The sequence below is a fragment of the Pteropus medius genome, unplaced genomic scaffold, assembly GCF_902729225.1.
Source record: "Pteropus medius unplaced genomic scaffold, Ma_sr-lr_union100, whole genome shotgun sequence".
NCBI lineage: Eukaryota > Metazoa > Chordata > Mammalia > Chiroptera > Pteropodidae > Pteropus > Pteropus medius.
The window spans coordinates 5,564,557-5,583,372 of NW_024350926.1; the positions used below are offsets into that span (position 1 = coordinate 5,564,557).

General features: G+C 45.3%; 1 protein-coding gene and 2 long non-coding RNA genes across 8 annotated transcripts in view; 1 reads left to right on the forward strand and 2 right to left on the reverse strand.

Annotated features, from left to right (window-relative positions):
* Positions 1-678: 678 nt before the first annotated feature.
* On the reverse strand, positions 679-10,946 carry LOC120585487 (uncharacterized). The gene is made up of 3 exons (XR_005648347.1): positions 10,935-10,946; positions 7,456-7,462; positions 679-803 (listed from the first exon to the last, which is right to left on the reverse strand). It is a non-coding gene; the product is annotated as an uncharacterized LOC120585487 (long non-coding RNA).
* MSC (musculin) lies at positions 4,583-6,929 on the reverse strand. The gene is made up of 2 exons (XM_039841859.1): positions 6,157-6,929; positions 4,583-5,342 (listed from the first exon to the last, which is right to left on the reverse strand). Exons 1-2 carry the CDS (start codon positions 6,664-6,666, stop codon positions 5,256-5,258), a joined length of 597 nt encoding a protein of 198 aa, XP_039697793.1. The 5' UTR covers positions 6,667-6,929; the 3' UTR covers positions 4,583-5,255.
* Positions 6,080-18,816, forward strand: part of LOC120585485 (uncharacterized) — a 124,515-nt gene continuing 111,778 nt past the window's right edge. For 4 of the 6 annotated variants that reach the window (XR_005648341.1, XR_005648340.1, XR_005648343.1 and 1 more), the window contains exons 1-4: positions 6,080-6,216; positions 7,417-7,465; positions 10,152-10,225; positions 10,908-12,472. This is a non-coding gene — a long non-coding RNA (uncharacterized LOC120585485). Of the gene's footprint in view, positions 6,217-7,416; positions 7,466-10,151; positions 10,226-10,907; positions 12,473-13,127; positions 14,516-18,816 lie in introns of those variants that run through there. The other 2 variants (XR_005648344.1, XR_005648345.1) reach the window with 2 other exon arrangements.

The following is an 18,816-nucleotide window of genomic DNA, read 5'->3' on the forward strand; positions in this document are numbered from 1 at the left end:
ATCTGTGGTCACATGACACTTCAGTTAGAGTATATGAAGCCAATCCAGCCTCACAGATAGGAAGCTGGACAGGGAAGGGGTATTTTAGTGGTCATTTGAGGTCGTTGCGGATATTCCTTGGTACCACGCCAAGACTCCACAAGCACGGGTTCTAGATGGTGGCTGTGTCGTGGAATCTGAAGTAACATAGACAAGGTTTTCATACTGTCTTACACCAAATCCTTCGGTCTGTCTTTCCCTCTTACATGAGCGTGTCTCTTATCCCATGGATAATTTTCGATGTTGAGTGTTATGATCTTCATTTTTTAAGAGGAAACTAAATGAAAGTTTCTCCTTCGGAACAACAACAACAAAAAGGACAAATCAGTATAGGAAAATTAGATTTTGCGTGAAAGACCAAGGCAATACAAGTGGTAGAAAGGAATAATGGGACAAATATGCAGATAAGGATTAAGGACACCTGAACTACTGTTACGGGAAAGAAAATTAAGGCTACAATTTTTAAAAATTAGCATTTATGGAGCATTTCTCAAGTGCCTAATAGAATTTTCTCATTTAGTCCATTTTCAAAAAGGTCCATGAGGTAGGATGTATTATTCTCATGTCACGGAAGAGAGCTAAAGTTCCAGAAGGTTGCATAGCTATATGAACTGGTGGGACTAAACCGGAACCAGCTACGTCGACATGGCGACTTGCAATCTTTTAAAAAATGAGATGGTTTTGTTTTTACAATTTAAAAATAACAAACTTTTTAACGAACAAGGAAAAGTAAAAGATAATAAGTAGCCTTTCGCTCCCCACTTCTCCCCATTTTCCACTGCCAGGAGTCAAGGTCACTACAGATACTGTATTGGTACCAAGTCGAAAGCCAGGCCCTGCTCGTGGCTGCTCCACGGTCCTCACTACCACGAGGTGATGGCAGAACAGACAAGAGCTGAGATAATTCAAGATAACTAGCATCTTACTGCTGTTGGATTTACACAATACGGCAGATTTCAGGTTCTGGCCACTTTCTAGACCTTCGTAGAGTGATGGGTTCCAAGGATTTCCCTGGACCAGTTTTTCAGTGCTGTGAGAGAGAAGACAGATAACAAAGGAGGCGAACGGCGAGCGGTGATGCCGAGATGCAAGTGCGCTGGCTACTCGGGTGGGTAAGCAGAAGAGCCCAGGGAACTGAGAGTGGCCAGGGGCTCGGTTCCAACGGGAGCCACTGCGTATCCCCTCGCAGATTTTCCTAGAAATTAGATGCGTGGCAGTGAGAAGTCAGTTATAAACTTACCTATTTTTTGCCCTTCCAAACATTACTAAAATGACTTTTTCTCGGTTATTGTTTTAATCTTTTTCAAAAGTGTTAGCCAAACTATTTACCTATTACCTATTAAAATAGGATGAGTCCCATTCAGTGCGTTTCATGAAGGGGATGTGTCTTTCTTATTATTTCTTTCATGTATAAGGCATTTATTACGAGGGTGAGAGGGAGAGAACCGTGCACGTAAAAAAAAAATACCTGCTTTGTAAATCGTAATGGTCACTGTCACTGTCTGTTAAAGGAGCCACGACATGAACGTGAAGTGGTAATGTGAAGCCCAGAGCGAAAGAATAGGCATAAGATAAATTCAGCGTCCAAACCAAGAAAAACGTCTGAATGTTTCAAAATTACAGAGCTGAAAGCATTTCTTTTAAAATATTCATCTTAGGAAGAGCCCGTGAAAGGGGATTTTTGTGCTCTTTGATTGAGTCAGTATCACTAATAATAATGCTTTGGTTCCCTCAAAAAGCCCCCTGAAGAGTATTTTTTGATTTACTCATTTTATTTGTGATTCAGTACCTTTTACATTATATTTCGTAGACTTTTTTCCCTTTAACTTTTCTCTCACAGCAGCACATATAATCAAACTGAAATGACTCCAAGGACAGACTTACTTCCCTTTTTCTCTTAACCTCCTTCGTTCCCCAGACCCAATTCCTATTTCTTCCCCCAAATTCCTAAAGAAAAATGATGCAAAAAAAAAAAAAATCAGAGGAGGAAGGGAGAGAGGGGGGGGGGGGGGGGGGGGACGACTTGGGGGGGGGAAGGCTTTGGGATGCTTTTCTATCACTTGGAGGACACAATAGTCGTGGTATATTAAGAAAGATCTGGATCAGGGTGCTCGAGGCCTCTCCCAAACAGCAACCTCTGCCAGGAAGCTCAGCAATTTACACTAATTCTTCAGGACTTAGTAGAAATTGGTCCCTTTCTTCTTTTTTTATTTTTTAGATAACATAATTCTTGGGATTGTACTTTTTACAGAAACCATGAAGCAAACAATTCTTGAAAAAGCTTTTTCTTTTTTTGTCAATTACAGGATTATAAAGCAGCAGTAAAAATGAGTTTGCTGAGCACAACACTGTACATGTGATCCAGTGAACAGCACCACCTGTGTGTGTGGGGCGGGGGGGCAGAGCAGGGGTAGGAAATTAGAGCTTCCCCCTAAAATGTGCTGAGAGAATATAATTATGGAAACAAATACTTTAAATATCTTTCTTTATGAAAATTTGCCTTAATATTTCTTTGTTTGTTCAAATGCTTGTTCTCATCTGTATTGACTGCAAATGTAGCCTGTGTTTTCTTTGTCTGTTTCTACTCTTGTGGGACACTTCTCTGGTTTTACAGTTGGAATCCAGGCACCTCAGAATGGGACTCAATCTTAGATTGGATTCCTGAAATGTCCCATCTGTTGCAGATGTCTTTCTTTGCCAAAAACAAAGCATGCCCCCGACACTTTTCCTTCAATTGTCAGCATTTAGGGTGCTGCTCACTGCCTGTTAGAAGGGTTGCTTAAATATCGCTATCACATTTTTTCCTGACAACAATCTTCCCACCGGAGGCCCTGTTGTTATCCATTTTGTAGAAGAGGAAGCTGAGGCTTGGAGAGGGGTTGCATATGGTCACTGGTCTGTGGACTCGCAGAGCTTGGATTTCAGGCTGGGTTCTGTATTCAGGTTAGGTTCACCTTCGTGTAGCAGGTGCCTCCTCCTCGAAAAGAACCTCATTTTTCCAGAGGCTTTGGAAAAGACCTTGACTCAGAGCTTGCTTCCAGCAGAGAGCCCACCCCCAAGAAGCTGGCCACCCAGAACTGAGGGCCAGCTGAAGAGCCTTTGACTAAGCTAGAGTTTCCTGTCACTGGTTACTCCCAACTCGACTCTCCTTTTCGGTTTTTAATTGAACCAGAGAGTTGCTGATGCCATAGAAGTCAACTAATGTAAACCTCTAGCACACCTTGAGGATGAGGACTGGATTAGGAGGTCCGGAATCCTCCTGGCCCAAGAAAATGGTATCAGAAAGCAGTTCTCCAGGGTCTGGGGTTGGCTTAGTTCAAAACAGGAAGCCATGCTCGCCCATCTCTCTCTCACCTCTTAAACTCCAGCTGCATGTTCTCTCTCTGGTCAAGAAAACTGCCTTCCAATTTCAAAAAATAAAGAATATACCCCAAATGTGGCAGTCGTTTAGGTAGTTTCATCCTTCACACTTTTCTGAATTTTGTAAATGTTCTACTAAGAGAATTGTATGATGAGGTTTCACAAGTTATTACTGCCCGTGAAAATTACGGTGAAAATAGAAGAGTGATCAGGAAAATGAGATGGTGTACACTGAAAACGCTAAACACCTCATAAACGTTATTTGAAAAAGAAAAACTGTACCGAAATACAGATTGGTGTCTTGTATTATAGTTTTATTTTACCAGTTAGACTAAGACCCCCACCCCCCACTCTGGTGGGTGGATTGTAAGGGGTTCTTGAATTCCTTGCAATTGTTAAGCACTGAGGTGTGCTTTAGGCTGAAGCGTGTGTGTGTGTGTGTGTGTGTGTGTGTGTGTGTGTGAGAGAGAGAGAGAGAGAGAGAGAGAAGACAAGAACATCCTGTACCCCAGAAAGTGTATACATGGGAACCATGGCCCCAGAAGACTCTTAGGACCTAATAAGCCTCCAGTTCTTGCCTTCCAGCAACCCTTGCCTGGACAGGAAGAATGGGAATCATGGAAGTCAAGGAGAGTTACATTTAGAAATGCAGGGATCCAAATGTCACCACCACCACTCCTTGGACAATGACCTAATCTCAGTCCAGAGCCAAGGGGGCACCTTTCGGTTCACTTCCAGACCAGACACAGTAAAGGACCACAGAGTACATTCTGACACGCCCAGGGACACTCACTTTTCTCAATGTGTTTTATTATTCATAAAAAAATAAATTTATTTACATTTGCTAATTACTGTGGTAGTGCGGCCTCCAGACAGCGGTGCGTCCCCCAGAGCACAGTCATGGGTACCTAACAGCCTCGGCGGCCCAGAGCGAGAACACCGGCAAGAGAGGGACATTGGAGGAGGGCGACAGAATAAATGGTGGTCAGGTGGATACCAACAAGAGTCCAGGGGCATAAGGAGGTGGGAGGAGAGTGGGAGGCCCAAAAAGGCAGGGGTGGGGGGTGGGATGCTCCTCCATGAAGTTCTGGGGGGCTGGGGGAAGGTGGACCAGAAGCATGGATAGGGAAGGGCTTGAAAGTGCCTGCGGGGGTGAGTGCCCGCCCATAGGGTGAAACTGTACAGCCCGGGCTCTGGGCGCAAACGCGGTCCGGGGGTGGTTCCCTCACAGCGCACGTCCACGGCTCCCCCTGCGGGAGAGCGCCCCTCCGGGGTGCGGGCAAGGCGCGGCCCTGATGGGATACCAACCCTGCCCAGGAATCCACTCTCCTTCCTTTGCAACTGAAAAACCTGGCCGTCGTGGGTCTCAGGTGAAGATTTCTGTGCGTGCAGCAGATCACCCAGGAGAGCGCGTTCGTAACGCTGAAAGCCAGGGCTGCGCAGAGTGGCCCATCTCTGATAATGCACGTTTACCTGGCTCAGTTTGGGAACTAACCCGAGGTGGTTTGAGGCTGGCTTCTGAAGGCGACGCGGTCTACACCGCTGAAGCCGGAGGCTGGATCTGGGTGCGCGCTCCCGAGACCTAAAGAGGCTCTTTCTGGAGAGGTGATGTGTCGCCAGGTCCGCGGCAGCCGCAGCCGTGGGCGCCCCGCGATGACAGCCGGGCTGCCGACTTCAGCTCTGCCCCCCACGCCCGCCACCTGTATGTCCGGTTCGCAGTTCGGGGTGGGGTGTCTAGGAGAATCTGATGGGACTTTCTTCCCATTCTCTGAGGGTTCTCACGCAGTCTCCTCTCTCTCCGTGATCCCCAAACCCACGTTTAACCAGTAATCCCATCGACTGACTTCAAGTTCGATCTAAGCGGTGGTCCCACATAGTCTGCTGGCGGAGGAAACTTCCTTGGTGTCAGAATCGGGGCGTCCCGAGACCACAAATGGCCACGTCTGTAAAATCAAAAAGAGTGTCAGATATTGGAGAAGAAACGACTCTTTCAAACCGAAACCGCTGTCCTAAGTGAACCCTGGGCCGTCCCTGGCTTTGAGCTCTGATTTTATCAGTGTTCTGAAATTGGCGTGTCTTCTCCCGGGATTTTACTTTTACCGGATTTCGATGGCGTGAGACCTAAGCGGTCCATCCACGCTTCCTACTGGACTGTGTCTCACAATGATTCGGTGAACCTTGGCAGGAATTGGGGATTTAGTCGTTTAATTCCCTTCCTCCAAAACACACACACACACACACACCCCACTCGCCCTGTTCCAAGCGGGAACTGGGATAGGATCTTTCTCAAAACCGAGAGTTGGCAGGTCGGAGAGGGACTTTCCAGACAAATCCCGTTTGGAGAAACCTCTGCTATTCCGCAAGAAGTTAAAACATCAAAAGGCTGTTTAGTAGAGTTCGGCTTCCCTCCTTCTTTTCAAAAGTAGGGCTTCTTAAAGTCGGGCGAGGGAGATTTGCCATTCAATCTGCAACAGGGTGGCGGACTCAAGTGGACCCCAGATTCACCCCGGAAGTAGGATATGAGCCAATAGCTGTCACTGGACGAAGCACCACGCACAGCAAGCAGAATGATGCGGAGAGGGCGTATGGTCCTCCAAGACAAGGGCTGGCCCGTCCCGCGCGGCTTGGGACACACTAAACTGGCCGCCTCACCACCCGCACCAGAACCTCCCGCTCGCGTTCTTCCCAGCGGGCTTGCTGTGCCCGGCGCCCAGGAGCGCGCGGGCATCTCCCGGCCGCTCGCCCCGGGACTCCTACCAGGTTCACCGGGTGCACGTAGCCGTTCTCGTAGCGGTCCTCCTGCAGCAGCTGCCGCAGGTGCGCGATGTAGCTGGAAGCCAGGCGGAGCGTGTCCAGCTTGGAGAGTTTGGTGTCGGGGGGCACCCAGGGCAGGCTGGTCTTGAGCCGGGAGAAGGCTTTGCTCAACACGCGCATCCGGGCGCGCTCGCGGGCGTTGGCCGCGTCGCGCTGCGACTGCTTGCACTCGGCCGCCGAGCCCTTGGGCGGGAGGGGCTTCTTGCCGCCGCCTCCCGCGGCCACGCGGGGCCGCTTCCTCTTGCAGCCTCCTGCGCCGCGGGCCGCGCCCAGCTCGCGCCGCGCCTCCTCGCCGTCGGGGTCTTCGTCCTCCGCAGACGAGTTGTCGCTGGGCGAGACGTAGCTGCTCTCGGCGCCGCGGAGAGGCGGCCGGTGGGAGGCGGGGACCGGGTACCCCCGCTGCAGCCCCCGCAACTCCATGTCCTCGGGGTCGCTCACCGAGCCGGTGGACATCGCTGCGTCCCCCACGCCCACGCGCGCCCGCCTTTCTGCTTCAGGCCAGCCTCGCGGTCTCCGCTTTCCGCTCGCTCGCGGAGGCAGGGGTCAGGCGGAGCCCCCGGGAGGCCCGCGGATCTGGGTCCCGCAGCGCCGAGCCGCAGGAGCTGGCCCTCCGCTTACGCGGGAGAGCGCGGCCGAGTCAGCGCCGGGCCCAGATTCGGCCCGCACAACCGCGAGCCGCGCCTTTTCACAAGAGTATTTATCTGTCCTGCTCGGAACACACCATCCCCGGCCAAAAGAAAAAAAAGATGGGGTTGGGGGCAAGAGGTGGGGCGGGGGCGTGGAAGGGTGGGACTGCTTTTCTGCGCGCAGAGGATCTGCTTGTGGGGGCGGGGAAGGGAAAGTCTCTGATGAACAGGGATTTGGGCCCGGGGCCCGAGGGACCCTCAGATTGTCAATACGAGATGAATGTATGTTGGGCGAGTGAAGGAGGGGACACTTAGAAACCTCAAGATCGCGACGTCCGCTTCCCTCCCGATCTTTTCAGCAGAACCCTTTTCCAAGTTCATCACTCATCATGTGCGACGGCCCATCCAAGCCCAGCCGGGCTCACCCCCAAGCGACCCGCAAGTTCACTCTCATTTTCCTCCTCCTCTTCCTCTGACAGCGCTGTATGATCCACCTACAAAGCACTTTCATCTACATCGATTCGTTTCATTTTACTACAATATCTGTGACTTAAATGTTATTGTCTCCGTTTTACAGAACTTGAAGCTGAAGGGCAGATATTAAGGGACCCCAAACCACCAGACTGGTAAGTAGAAATGGACTCAAAATCCTTGGGTAGAATCCCCAGCCCTCCGTATTCCAGCCATCACCACCAATCTCCCCCACCCCCGTACCTCACAAGATGTATCTGCTGTTTTTCAGTCTTGAGAGTCCCAGGCATGATTTTATTTTTTAGTAACAAGGCGCGTAAGGTGGAGGAACCTGCCCCAACGCGTTGTTATCGTCTAGGAAACCCTGCCGTTTTAGATTGTGTATTGAAGCGCTCCTGAAGGCAGAATGCTAAGTCAGCACAAGAGTCCAAAGTATAAAACGACAAAACAGCACCCAGAATTATCGTGTCCCATGCCAACCAAAAATTAAACACCCTGCCCCACAACCCAAAAGAAACAAAACAAAACTGCATGAGGTCTCATCATTTTCTAAATGGAAGGGCCTTTGCAATACGTGGTCTGGGGATGTGTACTTCATTTTGGAGGCGGACACAATAGCGAGCTACTGAGCGCCTGCTGTGCAGCAGTCACTAGGTTTGGCACTATATGACTGCCCACTAAGTAATTTAAACAACAACAACAACAACAACCTGAAACAACAACAAAATAATTAAAACTCTGTGAGGTTCAATACGGTTACTCGTGAGTTTCACACCCGGCTTAGGAAGTTACTTATCCTTCCCCTAAAAGCCCTGGGACTCCGGAGCTGAGCCACACGAAGTCAGCCCAGGACAGAGTAGGCAGAAGCCAGCCTCCCTCAGCCTGCTCCTCCAGCAGAACAAATGCGCGGCTCAGCGCCTGAAGTGCCACAACAGGTGGCTGGCTGGGGCTGACTTCATCACTCAGGCATCGCTCCACCTTAGTCTCCCAGGCCATGCCTCTCTCTTGGGGGCTGGTTCACAGAAACCCTCCCACTTGCCCCCCTTTGCAGAAGTTTTGTCATTTTGTTGGGAGGGGGCTCCTTCTGGGATCAGTTGAGCAGAAAAGTCTCTGGCTCTCAGTTCTCTCTGGGCTGGGAAAACGGAGAGTACCTGACAGCATAGCAAACTTTCCTGGACAGCTTGAACTTGAACTTGACTCTAGGCACACGAAGGAGGAAAGCGAAAAGAGATGGGAGAGTAAAAAGATGTAAAGGAGTGATTTCAGGCTAGCTGTTTGCATCACCTATTGATGACTTGAAGCTATCAGTATAAATACATAGTCTCACACATTAGAAGCAAGCATATAGGTCTTAAAAACTGGATTGTTTATACAGGTGCAGAACAAAGTCTTTCTTTAGAAAAGATTAATGGTGGGGAGAGCGCTAGCTTTTCTCTAAACAGTCGCAAAAACTGCACCCAGCCTCAACGCTAAGTGGGTCATGGCCAGTTTCTTTTTCTTGAAGGGATGGCCTGACCCCAACAATTCACGGTATATTTTTTATAGCTCTTTCCTTTTCTCTTCTTTTCTTTCCCCTTCTTTCCTTCCTTCCTTCCTTCCTTCCTTCCTCCTTCCGTCCTCCTTCTCTCCATTCTTCTCTCCCTCCCATTGTTCTTTTTCAAGAAAGAATTATTTTCTCTATGTCTTTTTCTTTCATTTTCACTCTTCCTCCATTTCTTTCTACTTATATTTTCATTCTTTTACTTTTTATCAAGTTGCAGCCTCCTAATTAAAATTAGAAAGTGTATCTTCACGTATATTTGATATTAGTATAGCTCTGCAGTCTGCTTTACCATGTCTGTAATAGCTGACACTTGTCACCTCGTTACACTTTCATAATACTTTTACTTTTCCTTCTCTCTCACTTACAACAGCCCCATGACCCAAACGGTGCAAGTAAACTATCTCTTTTGAAAGCCCAGTTGTTTTAAGTGTTTTTGGCAAGTTACCACATATTGCAAAATAAATAATAAAGACTTTATTTTTGTATTTAAAAAAAACCACATTGCAAGCAATTCCTATCTGCCCATGTTTCACAGCCTTTTAGATTTGTAACATGAACATACCGTTGTTTATGACCTATATAAATGGTTTTGAAATTCTTTAAGATTTTTTTTTTAAGTATGAATGTGGGGTAGGGTTAAAGTTACATTATAAAACAATACATTTAATAATGTTTTCTAATCCTGGCTATTCTGCTTATTGGCTGTATGACCTTTGGCAACATATTCTACCTGAGGCCCAGGTTCCTAATCTCTAAAATGAACTACCTCTCTTGTAAGGATAAGGAAGTATATGAACAATTGCCTGGGCCAGAGCCTGGTACATGGGAGCAGATCAATAACTGCTAGTTATTTTTATACAGTGAATTGCCTTGCCCAACATCACACAACTTGTAAGTATCAGGGCCCAGAGCTGACCCAGGTTTTGTATTCCAGGGGGCTTATTCTGAATTTTAGATGGCACCAGGATGTTTCATTTGCTTTAACTGCAGGCTTCTAAGGTTTGATGTACACAGTCCCATCATCTGACATGTTCCACAGGTCCCATTGACTGAGGTAAAATCTGTGGGACTGCATTAGAAACTTTCCCCCTCAAGTTCTCTAACCACAAAGTCACAGCATTTCTCCAAGTCTCATTTCCCCTATTTGAAAACCAGGATAAAACCCCTAAATCAGAGTTACTGAAGGATTAAGTGAGATTATATGTGATACATGTGAAAGGAGCACACTCAGGTGTAACACAGAAAGTGTGCTTCATATATTAAAATTTTTTACGATGCAGACTTTTTTTTTTTTTAAGGGAGAATGAGGTGGGTTGATAATTGCAGACCACAGAAAAGGACATTTATTGCCACGCCCCCTTCCATCTTTGTAGTAAGTACTGGGCGAGGAAGTCTGAAGTTGGGCATGTCAGGTGGGTTTACTGTTTAGGGAGAGGAGGGGCTGCCTCCATGTTCTGTGAACACCACATCAAAACATGTAGTGGTAAGTAGGTGTTTAAGAAATCCTTTACCCAGTGATGGTATCATCTTACAAAACTACAATGCAATATCATAACCAGGATATTGAAGAAGAAGAAATGAAGAGTTGTGGGAATGCATTTGAATGGATAGAGCCCTACTCACATGACTTTCCTGGTGGCCTTCGCCCAAGCCTCCTGATATTCTGAGCTGTCAGTCAACTGAAGAAATTGCCCATACCTTTGATCTAGAAAAACAGTCTAGATCAGCACTGGCCAATATGGGTGCCACATGAGGCTGAGCACTTGAAATGTGGCTAGTCATGTACGGTATTATAAAATAACACACTAGATATTGAAAACAATATGAATAAAAAGATATGATATCATTAATATTTTAAAAAATTATAGGTCAAACAATATTTTGGATATATTGGGTTGAACTCATGTTATTAAAATTAATTTCACCTGTTTCTTTTTACAAAGTGGCCACCGAAACTGTAGAATTACATATGTGGCTCGCATTATATTTCTATTGGATAATTCGGGGATTAACTCTGCAACTGTGCATTGAGTGTCTCCTGTTTGCTGTGGCAGGTGTTGGTGAGCCCGACTCCCGCCCACTCGGAAGGCACATTCTCGTGAGAAAAAGCAGGATAATGCAGGGAGCACACATTACATCCTGCCTCCTCTCACCTGTCCCTGCCATCGTGCCTCCACCTCACCAAGTGTACCCAACCTCGTCTAATCAGCCCAGCCCCAGAACACGCAGAGAAATGCTCCTGGCGTGGATTTCCGCAGCCCTTTGTAACCCAAATCTTTAACAGGGAGAGGGTTGGTGCTTGATTCCCAGGCAGGATGGGCCACCTGTGGACATCAGCCAGGGCTCCCGTGCCCCGTTCGTGAGCCTTTTCGGAACAGCCCCTGGTATAGAGTAGGATGCCCAGGCCACAGAGACAGAGGCTGCTGGTCCTGTGGAGAGCGAGTCACGTGGTGTGCTGGTCACTTCCGGGGCAGGTCACGTGGGAGCCCAGAGTAGGGCGGGCCTTTGCCCGGGCGTGCGCCCTTGGTTCTTCATCTCTGGCAAACCGGGGCTCAGTCTCTGGGGTCGTTCAGGATGTCCCCGGTCTTCCAGAATGTCCCCGTGCTCCCTGCCTGGGAGGATAATAAGGAACTTGGATCCCGCCAGCCACGCGGTCAGGCGCCCGTGGGCGCAGTCGTCTTCCACACGAGGATGCCTGTGTCAAGAAGTGCGGCAAGAGTTTTGTCTCCTGTAGCTCTGTGAGGCCGCAGTGTGCAGAGCAGCCGGTGCCAGGACACGTCAGGTTGGCGGTAGAAAAGCTGAAGGTAGAAAAGCTGGGGCTAAGAATGTAAAAAGGGAGAGAGAAGGTGATGAGACTCAGAGACCTGATTTCCTCCGCCATTCAGGAGAGAAAGGAAAAAAACTCAATGATTGTCTTGACAACTAAGAAACACAGGCGGCCTTGGGAACAGAATTTTTAAAAGTCATGTCCTTGGAGGCTAAGGAGCCAATACCAAGGCGTAACTGTTCCCCAGGCCCGGGATTCCGACTGGAAGGCTGTGTGGCTTCGGCCAATGACCGAATACTCGCTTAGCAGAGTCCGTCTGCAGAAGCGCTGGACTTAGCAGAGTCCGTTTGCAGAAGCGCTGGACCTCACTGACTCCGAGACCGCTGAAGGGGGAGCCGGCCTGGGCTGTGGCTCTAGATGGAGAACAGTCTCATTTTTAAAAATCCTTTGAAGCAGCCTTCCTAAGCAGAAGCTAAGAAACTTCTGTCTCTGGAGATTTTTCTTTCACTGTTGATTTTTCTTGGCAATATTCCATTACGTGAAAATACTCCGTTACGAAAACATCCCTTGAAATGTATCAGAGAGCTCTGGTCTCCAGTATGTGGTCTCAAGCCTCGTTTGACTTAACCTAGGAGAGGATGACATCCTGCCATGTGGCACGACCGGAAAGGGCCGCCTCTGCTGCGGACATTAGTTCTCTGCATTGATCAGCTGTGTGGCCTAGGGCCACTTGCTCATTTCCTTGAAGCTGTTTCTCCGTGTGCAGCCCACCTGCCAGGTGGTCCTGTAGGCTGAGGGTCAAGGAGACCACTGGTCCCAAGCTCCCCTGGAAACCCTAGAGCATTGTACCAGGTCAGTGATTATGTTACTTACTGTCCCTGTTCTCTCTCCCGAGGGCTCATTCTTTGCCTGCCTGTCTCCCAGTAGTACTCCCTGCTTAGAGTCACTCTCATTTTAGCAGCCCTCCAACCCCCACCCCACCCCTGCACCCCAATATCCGCCTTTGAACACCAAGTGAAAACTAAGTGCTTCCTGGAACCAAAAGGAAGTTCTCATGTAACAGATAACTTTGTGGTGTCAGAGAGCAGGGATTCTGTACAGGTCAACCAGTCTCCATAGCCAACTCTTCTGTAAAAGAGGGACCTGGCTTATTTACATACAAACATTGTTTCCCTAGCCCCAAGCCCCTGTGACCTCCAATTCTAAAATGAGCTCTCACAGATGATCAGAGAACAGGGAGGTGTTTGGGGAAATGTGTCTGCTTTTACTTAATCCTCCCCTCCCCCCCTGCCCCCCCCGACCTTGGATTACTTGGGCTACTCTGCCCAATTAGCAGGGATAATGAGCTGGTTAGCTTGCAGCTTGCAGGGGCAAAAAGCAAAGCAAAACAAAACAAAACAAACCACTCTGCTACATTCCTCTTTAGGTTTCAGTCTCAGAGGATGTTGCAAACAGAACTAGATAAGGTAAGGTATCTTCATGCCTTATTTCCTCTATTCCTTCTTAGATTGCTACATTCAGGCAACTTCCTTTAAGGAAGAGAGGAGCAGAATTGAAGTAAATAAGAAGAAAACGAAAAGATGAAACTGTAAGCTCAGTGAAGGCAGAGATGTGTCTTGTTCATCTGGGCATCTCCAGTGTCTAGCAGCTTAGGAAGGGTACTACCTGAATATTTGATGATTGACAACATTCACAAACACATGAACACAATCCAGTCTGCACCTATAATTAATGGGAGACACACACTCAACTGATTATTTGCCTTTCATTTAACCAACTCAGTTGATTCCTCTGTGCCTTATCCTACTGATAACACTTACAGGGACCCAATTAGATTTCTCATTTATTGAATGGACTTCTAAAGAATATTTCCTGTTTTCAAATGTCTTTTATATATCTACTATTCTGGCAATAAGATGAGTTCTTATAAAAATGAAATCTAGCTTTAAATACTATTTGCAACTTTTCTTCCTGATTGAAAAAATTCAGAATTTTCATGAAATTGCAGGGATCACAGACCTACAAAGCCTCAGATTAAACCTTTGTCATAGAGTAAGGAGAGACTGGAGCCCTTAAAGGTGCACACATTTCGTGGGTGAGCAGAGAAAGGGGTTCAGAGAAAGAAAGGTGATAATCAGAGAGATGAGAGGGAAACTCAGAGCAGAGTTACCGAAACCAGGGAGGGCTTGCAGGAAATAATGGGTGGGGACTTCCAGTTGAGAGGTATGGTAAGGTCACATTTTGAAGCTTCCCCTGTGCACCAAATGCATAGTAACGAATTAAGATGTAAAAATAGAAAACTAAAAAGACATCACCATCTTCAAAGCCAAGAGAAATTCCTCCGTGGACCAGCAGTGGAATAGTAGCCAAATGCTGAGTGGGGCCGAAGCTCCTGGTCGGTCCTCGGGGCTTCCTCCAGGCAGGAGTTGGGTTCGCGCAGATAAAGACGGGAACTGTCACTGGCCCATGTGAGGAGCGAGACTGACCTGGTCACTGCTTAAATTAGGATGCTGGAGCAGGGCCGCCTTAGAGAATGGAGCCACCACAGAAGCAAAGGGAAGCAGGCCCCACCAGCATACTGGCTCTGTGGCTGGGTCAGTTTCAGTCATTTTTTTCTCTTAATTATGGGTCACATTTTCCTACTGCTTTGCATGCCTGGTCACTTTTCTTTGGATGCCAGATACTGTGAATTTTGCCCGTTGAGTCCTAGATATCTTTGTATTCCTATAAATATGGTTGAGCTGCGTTATGGGGTGTTATGGGATGCAGGTAAGTTACTTGAAAACGGTGTGATCTTTTTCAGTCTTGCCTTTAAGATTGGTAGAAGGAATTGGAACAGTCTCATTCTAAGGCTAAGTATTCCCTCTACTGAGGCAAGACTCTTCTGAGCACTCAAATCAGGGGATTTTCCAGTCTGGCTGGAGCAGGTATTATTCCTGGCCCAATGTGAAAACCTGGCACTGTTCCCTTTAATCCTTTTTGGTGGGTCTTCCTTCAGCCTCTGGTAGTTTCATCATATGCTTATGCTGATCAGCTGAATACTCCATGGGACCCCCTGCAGATCTCCAGAATTCTCTCTCTGGTACTCTTTGAGTTCTAGCTGCTTCGTTTTTTCTGGTCTCTCAGCTCCCATCTTCTCAATTCAGGAAGTCAGCCCGGGTTCCCCCTTTCTGCTCCTCTGCCTGGAAACCTCTGTCATGGCGATAGTTGGGGCAGTCGTAGCAATTATTGGGCTTGCATTGCTTGTTCCCCATCTCTCAGAGTCCAGTGTCCTTCACTGCCTCATGCCTGATGCTTGGAGAATCATTGTCTCACGTAATTTGTCTGTTTTGTGGTTGTTTCAGGTGGAAAGGTCAGTCTTATTTCCGGTACTCAATCTTGGTCACAAGTGGAAATCTCTGGAATTACAGTTTAGCAGGAAACTATTTTCTTTCGGTTTGTTTTTAAGGGTGTGAGTTGCTTAAGCATGCTCGTATTTTGAGGAAGAGATTAAAGATATTTAAAATATGAGAAACAGAAGGGAATACCTGAGGGCCAAGGTCCCAAAGAAGGTGAGAGGAGATGGAGGGTTAGCTTTGAAGAGGAGATGCACCTCTTAGCCTGACATGAGATGATGATAAATAGGACAGGATGCCACTGTGAGTCAGTACAGGTTTATAATGGGAAGTTGGGGAGGTTAGCGCCTGATGGTCTGTTTTCTCAGCGCAGTGTATGTTAAGGTTATTGACTTAGAATGGGTGAGTGGGCGTGAGATATCTGGATTAACATAGGGAAATGTGGGAATAACAGTCTTGGAGAATATAAGACGGTCTGACTAGCTGTGAGGAAAAGTATTCCAAAGCAGTGTAAAGGTCCTGAGGAGGTTGACTGAATGTGAAGTTATCCAGCATAGTGGTTGCTAGGTAGTGGTTTTCAGTTAGAAATAACTGAATCTTGATAATAGGATTACCCGTTTACATCTTTGGTACAGGACTTGCAAGAACGAGCCATTAATGGATTCATTAGGTTGTGATGGGAGAGAGACAATTTAGGAGTTTAGGGGAGACATTCTTAGAGATTTACATGAAGCTTCTATAGTGTGCAGTACAGATGCAAAATGAAGGCATACTTTTTTTCTTTCCAAGATAAGTAGAGAGGGAAGGATTTGCAAAGATGCAACACTGCTATGTTATGCAAGTCTCGAGGGCACCATTGATGCAGAATACAAGGTAGAAGAATCTCTATATTATATTTTTCAATTGTACCATGTTTAAGTAAAATGTCCTAAGACTAAAGCCACATAAATGCACGCATATGTATGTATGAACTATTGTTCAAAATTTAGGTTACCTGGAGGAATTAGATTTCTTCCAATATATCCCACAGCCATGCAGAACACAGCAAATATTGGGTATTTTAAATCAATGATAAGCCTCTGATTTCTCAGTATTAGCCATAGGGCGCTCACTGGCATGTGATGTATAGTTTGATGGGGGGATGGTGGAGTAGGTCCCGTTGGTTCCCCATGGCCCATGTTTTCCCATTCTGCATACTAAATTTCAGTATCTTCCAAAATTTTATGATCAAGGTGTAGAGGTTAAGAGAGGTAAAGGTACCTGCCTAGGGTCACAGAGATAGTTGAGTGGGAACTCAGATGTCTCGAATAAGAGTCTTGTTACCATGTCATACCTATGATGGTTAATTTTATGTCAACTTGGCTAAGACACAGTAGCCAAATATTTGGTCAAACCGTATTCTAGATGTTTTTATGAAGGTATTTTTTTTTTAAGATGAGCTTCACATTTAAGTCAGTAGGCTTTGAGTATAACAGATAATCCTCCATAATGTGAGTGGGCCTCATCCGATCAGTCACCAGTCTTTTTGGAAAATGACTGACTTCCCCAGAAGAAGAGGAAATTTTGCCAAGAGAATGACTTCAGATTTGGACTCCAGCTCTCCCTCTGCCTCCAGCCTTTTGGCCTACCCTGCAGAAAATACTCTTGGATGAAGAATGTTAAATCCTAGAGAATTTAGTAAGCAGGATAATGTGTAATGTTAGGCACGCTGTGCCTAAATTGGGAATATTTAAATTGCAAGAGGACAGTGAATCTCATAGTTCTTGAAATTTAGTTTTCATTTTAGAAGTCATGGAAAAATTTGTCTAGCCAAGGAGGAAAATTCCCCAAGTAACTATAAAATATCAACACATTGACTTTTCATATTTTCTTTTAATATTATTGTGGTACTTGGTCTGAAAAATATTAATTTTAGTTACAATCTTTTCTTTCATATTGCTTGGGCGAATATAACCACTGAATCTTTTCTTTTAATAGGAATATAATTCTTATGTTATAAAATTCACCCTTTACAAATATGTACTTCAGTGGGTTTCGCTATATTCACAAGGTTGTGCAACCTTTACCATTAGGTATTTCCCAAACATTTTTATCATCCAAACCGAAACCTGATAACAATTAGTGGTCACTCCCTGCCTCCTGAGAACCACCCCACCACAGCTCCTGGAAACTACGTATCTGTCTCTCTATATTTGCCTATTCTGGATATTATTATATAAATGCAATCACCTAATTCTGTTTATAATCCATCCATATAATAAGCCACAGAGCTTTTGTGCCTGGTTTCCTTCACTAAGTGTAGGATTTTTCAAAGTTTATATGTGTTTTAGTATATATTGGTACTTTATTTTTATATGGCTGAATGATATTCCACTGCATGTGTATACCAAATTTTGTCCATTCATCAATCGATGGATATTTTGAGTTGTTTCCACTTTTTGGCTATTATGAATAATGATGCCGTGAATATTGATGTACAAGATTTTGTATGAACGTTGGTTTTAAAGTCTCTTGGGTGTATGTCTAAGAGTAGAATACTGAGTCATATGGTAACTATATATTTAACTTTTCGAGAATCTTATAAGATTGTTTACCAAAGCAGCTGTACCATTTTATATTTCCAGAAGCAATGTGGAAAGGCTCAGATTTCTCAACGTCCTTACCAGCACTTTTTATTGACCTTTGTTTTGATTAGTCATCCTGATGGATGTGAAATGATGGCTCATTGTGGTTTTGATTTGCATTTCTCTAATGACTAGTGACTAGCAGTTTTTCATATGCCTGCTCACCATTTGTATATTTTCTTTGAAGAAATGTCTATTCAAATCCTTTGTCCATTTTTTTCCATTAGATTTTTTGTCTTTATATTGTTGAATTGTAACTGGTCTTTTTTTTTCTGGATATTAGAACTTAATCAAATATATGATTGGCTAATATTTTCTCCCATTCTATGGGTTGTCTTTTTACTTGGTAGTGTCCTTTAAAGCACAAAAGTTTATAATCCTGACAAAGTCTAATTATTTTTACTTTGTTTGCTTAGGCTTTGGATGTCATGTCTAAGAAATCATTGTCTAATGCATGGTCACAAGGATTCATCCCTATGTTTTCTCCTGAGAGTTTTATAGTTTTAGCTTTATATGTCTAGCTCTCTGGTTGAGTTTCAGTTAATTTTTGTGTGTGGTGTGAGACAGAGACCCAACTTGATTTTTTTGCATGTGGATATCCACTGTCCCAACACTGTTGAAAAGATCGTTCCCTCCTCTATTGAATTGTCTTGGTACCCTTGTCAAAAATGAATTGCCCATAAATCTAAGGTTGTATCTATGGACTCTCAATTCTATTCTATTGATCTATATGTCTATTCTTACACCAAAACCATTAAATTTTGATCAATGTAGATTTCACGTATGTTTTGAAATTGGGAATTTTTCAAAATTGTTTTCGCTATTCCGTGTGCCTTGAATTTCCATATGAGTTTTATGATCAGTTTGTCAATTTCTCAAAAAAAAAAACAGCTAGAATTTTAATAGGAATTGCATTGAATATGTAGATTAATTTGAGAGAGTATTGTAACAATATTACATCTTCTGATCCATTAACATGGATGTGCATTCATTTAGATGCACTTTACTGTGTTTTAACAGTGCTTTGTAGTGTTTGGGGTATAACTTTTGGACTTCACTTGTTAAATTTATTCCTAAATATTTAATTTTTTGAATGCAATTGTAAATGGATTTTTCTAAATTTTCTTTTTGGATTGTTCATTGCTAGTGTCTAGACATAAAATTCTTTTTTTGCATATTGATTTTGTACCCTGCAACCTTTCTGAACCACTTTATTAGTTCCAATAGATTTTTAGTG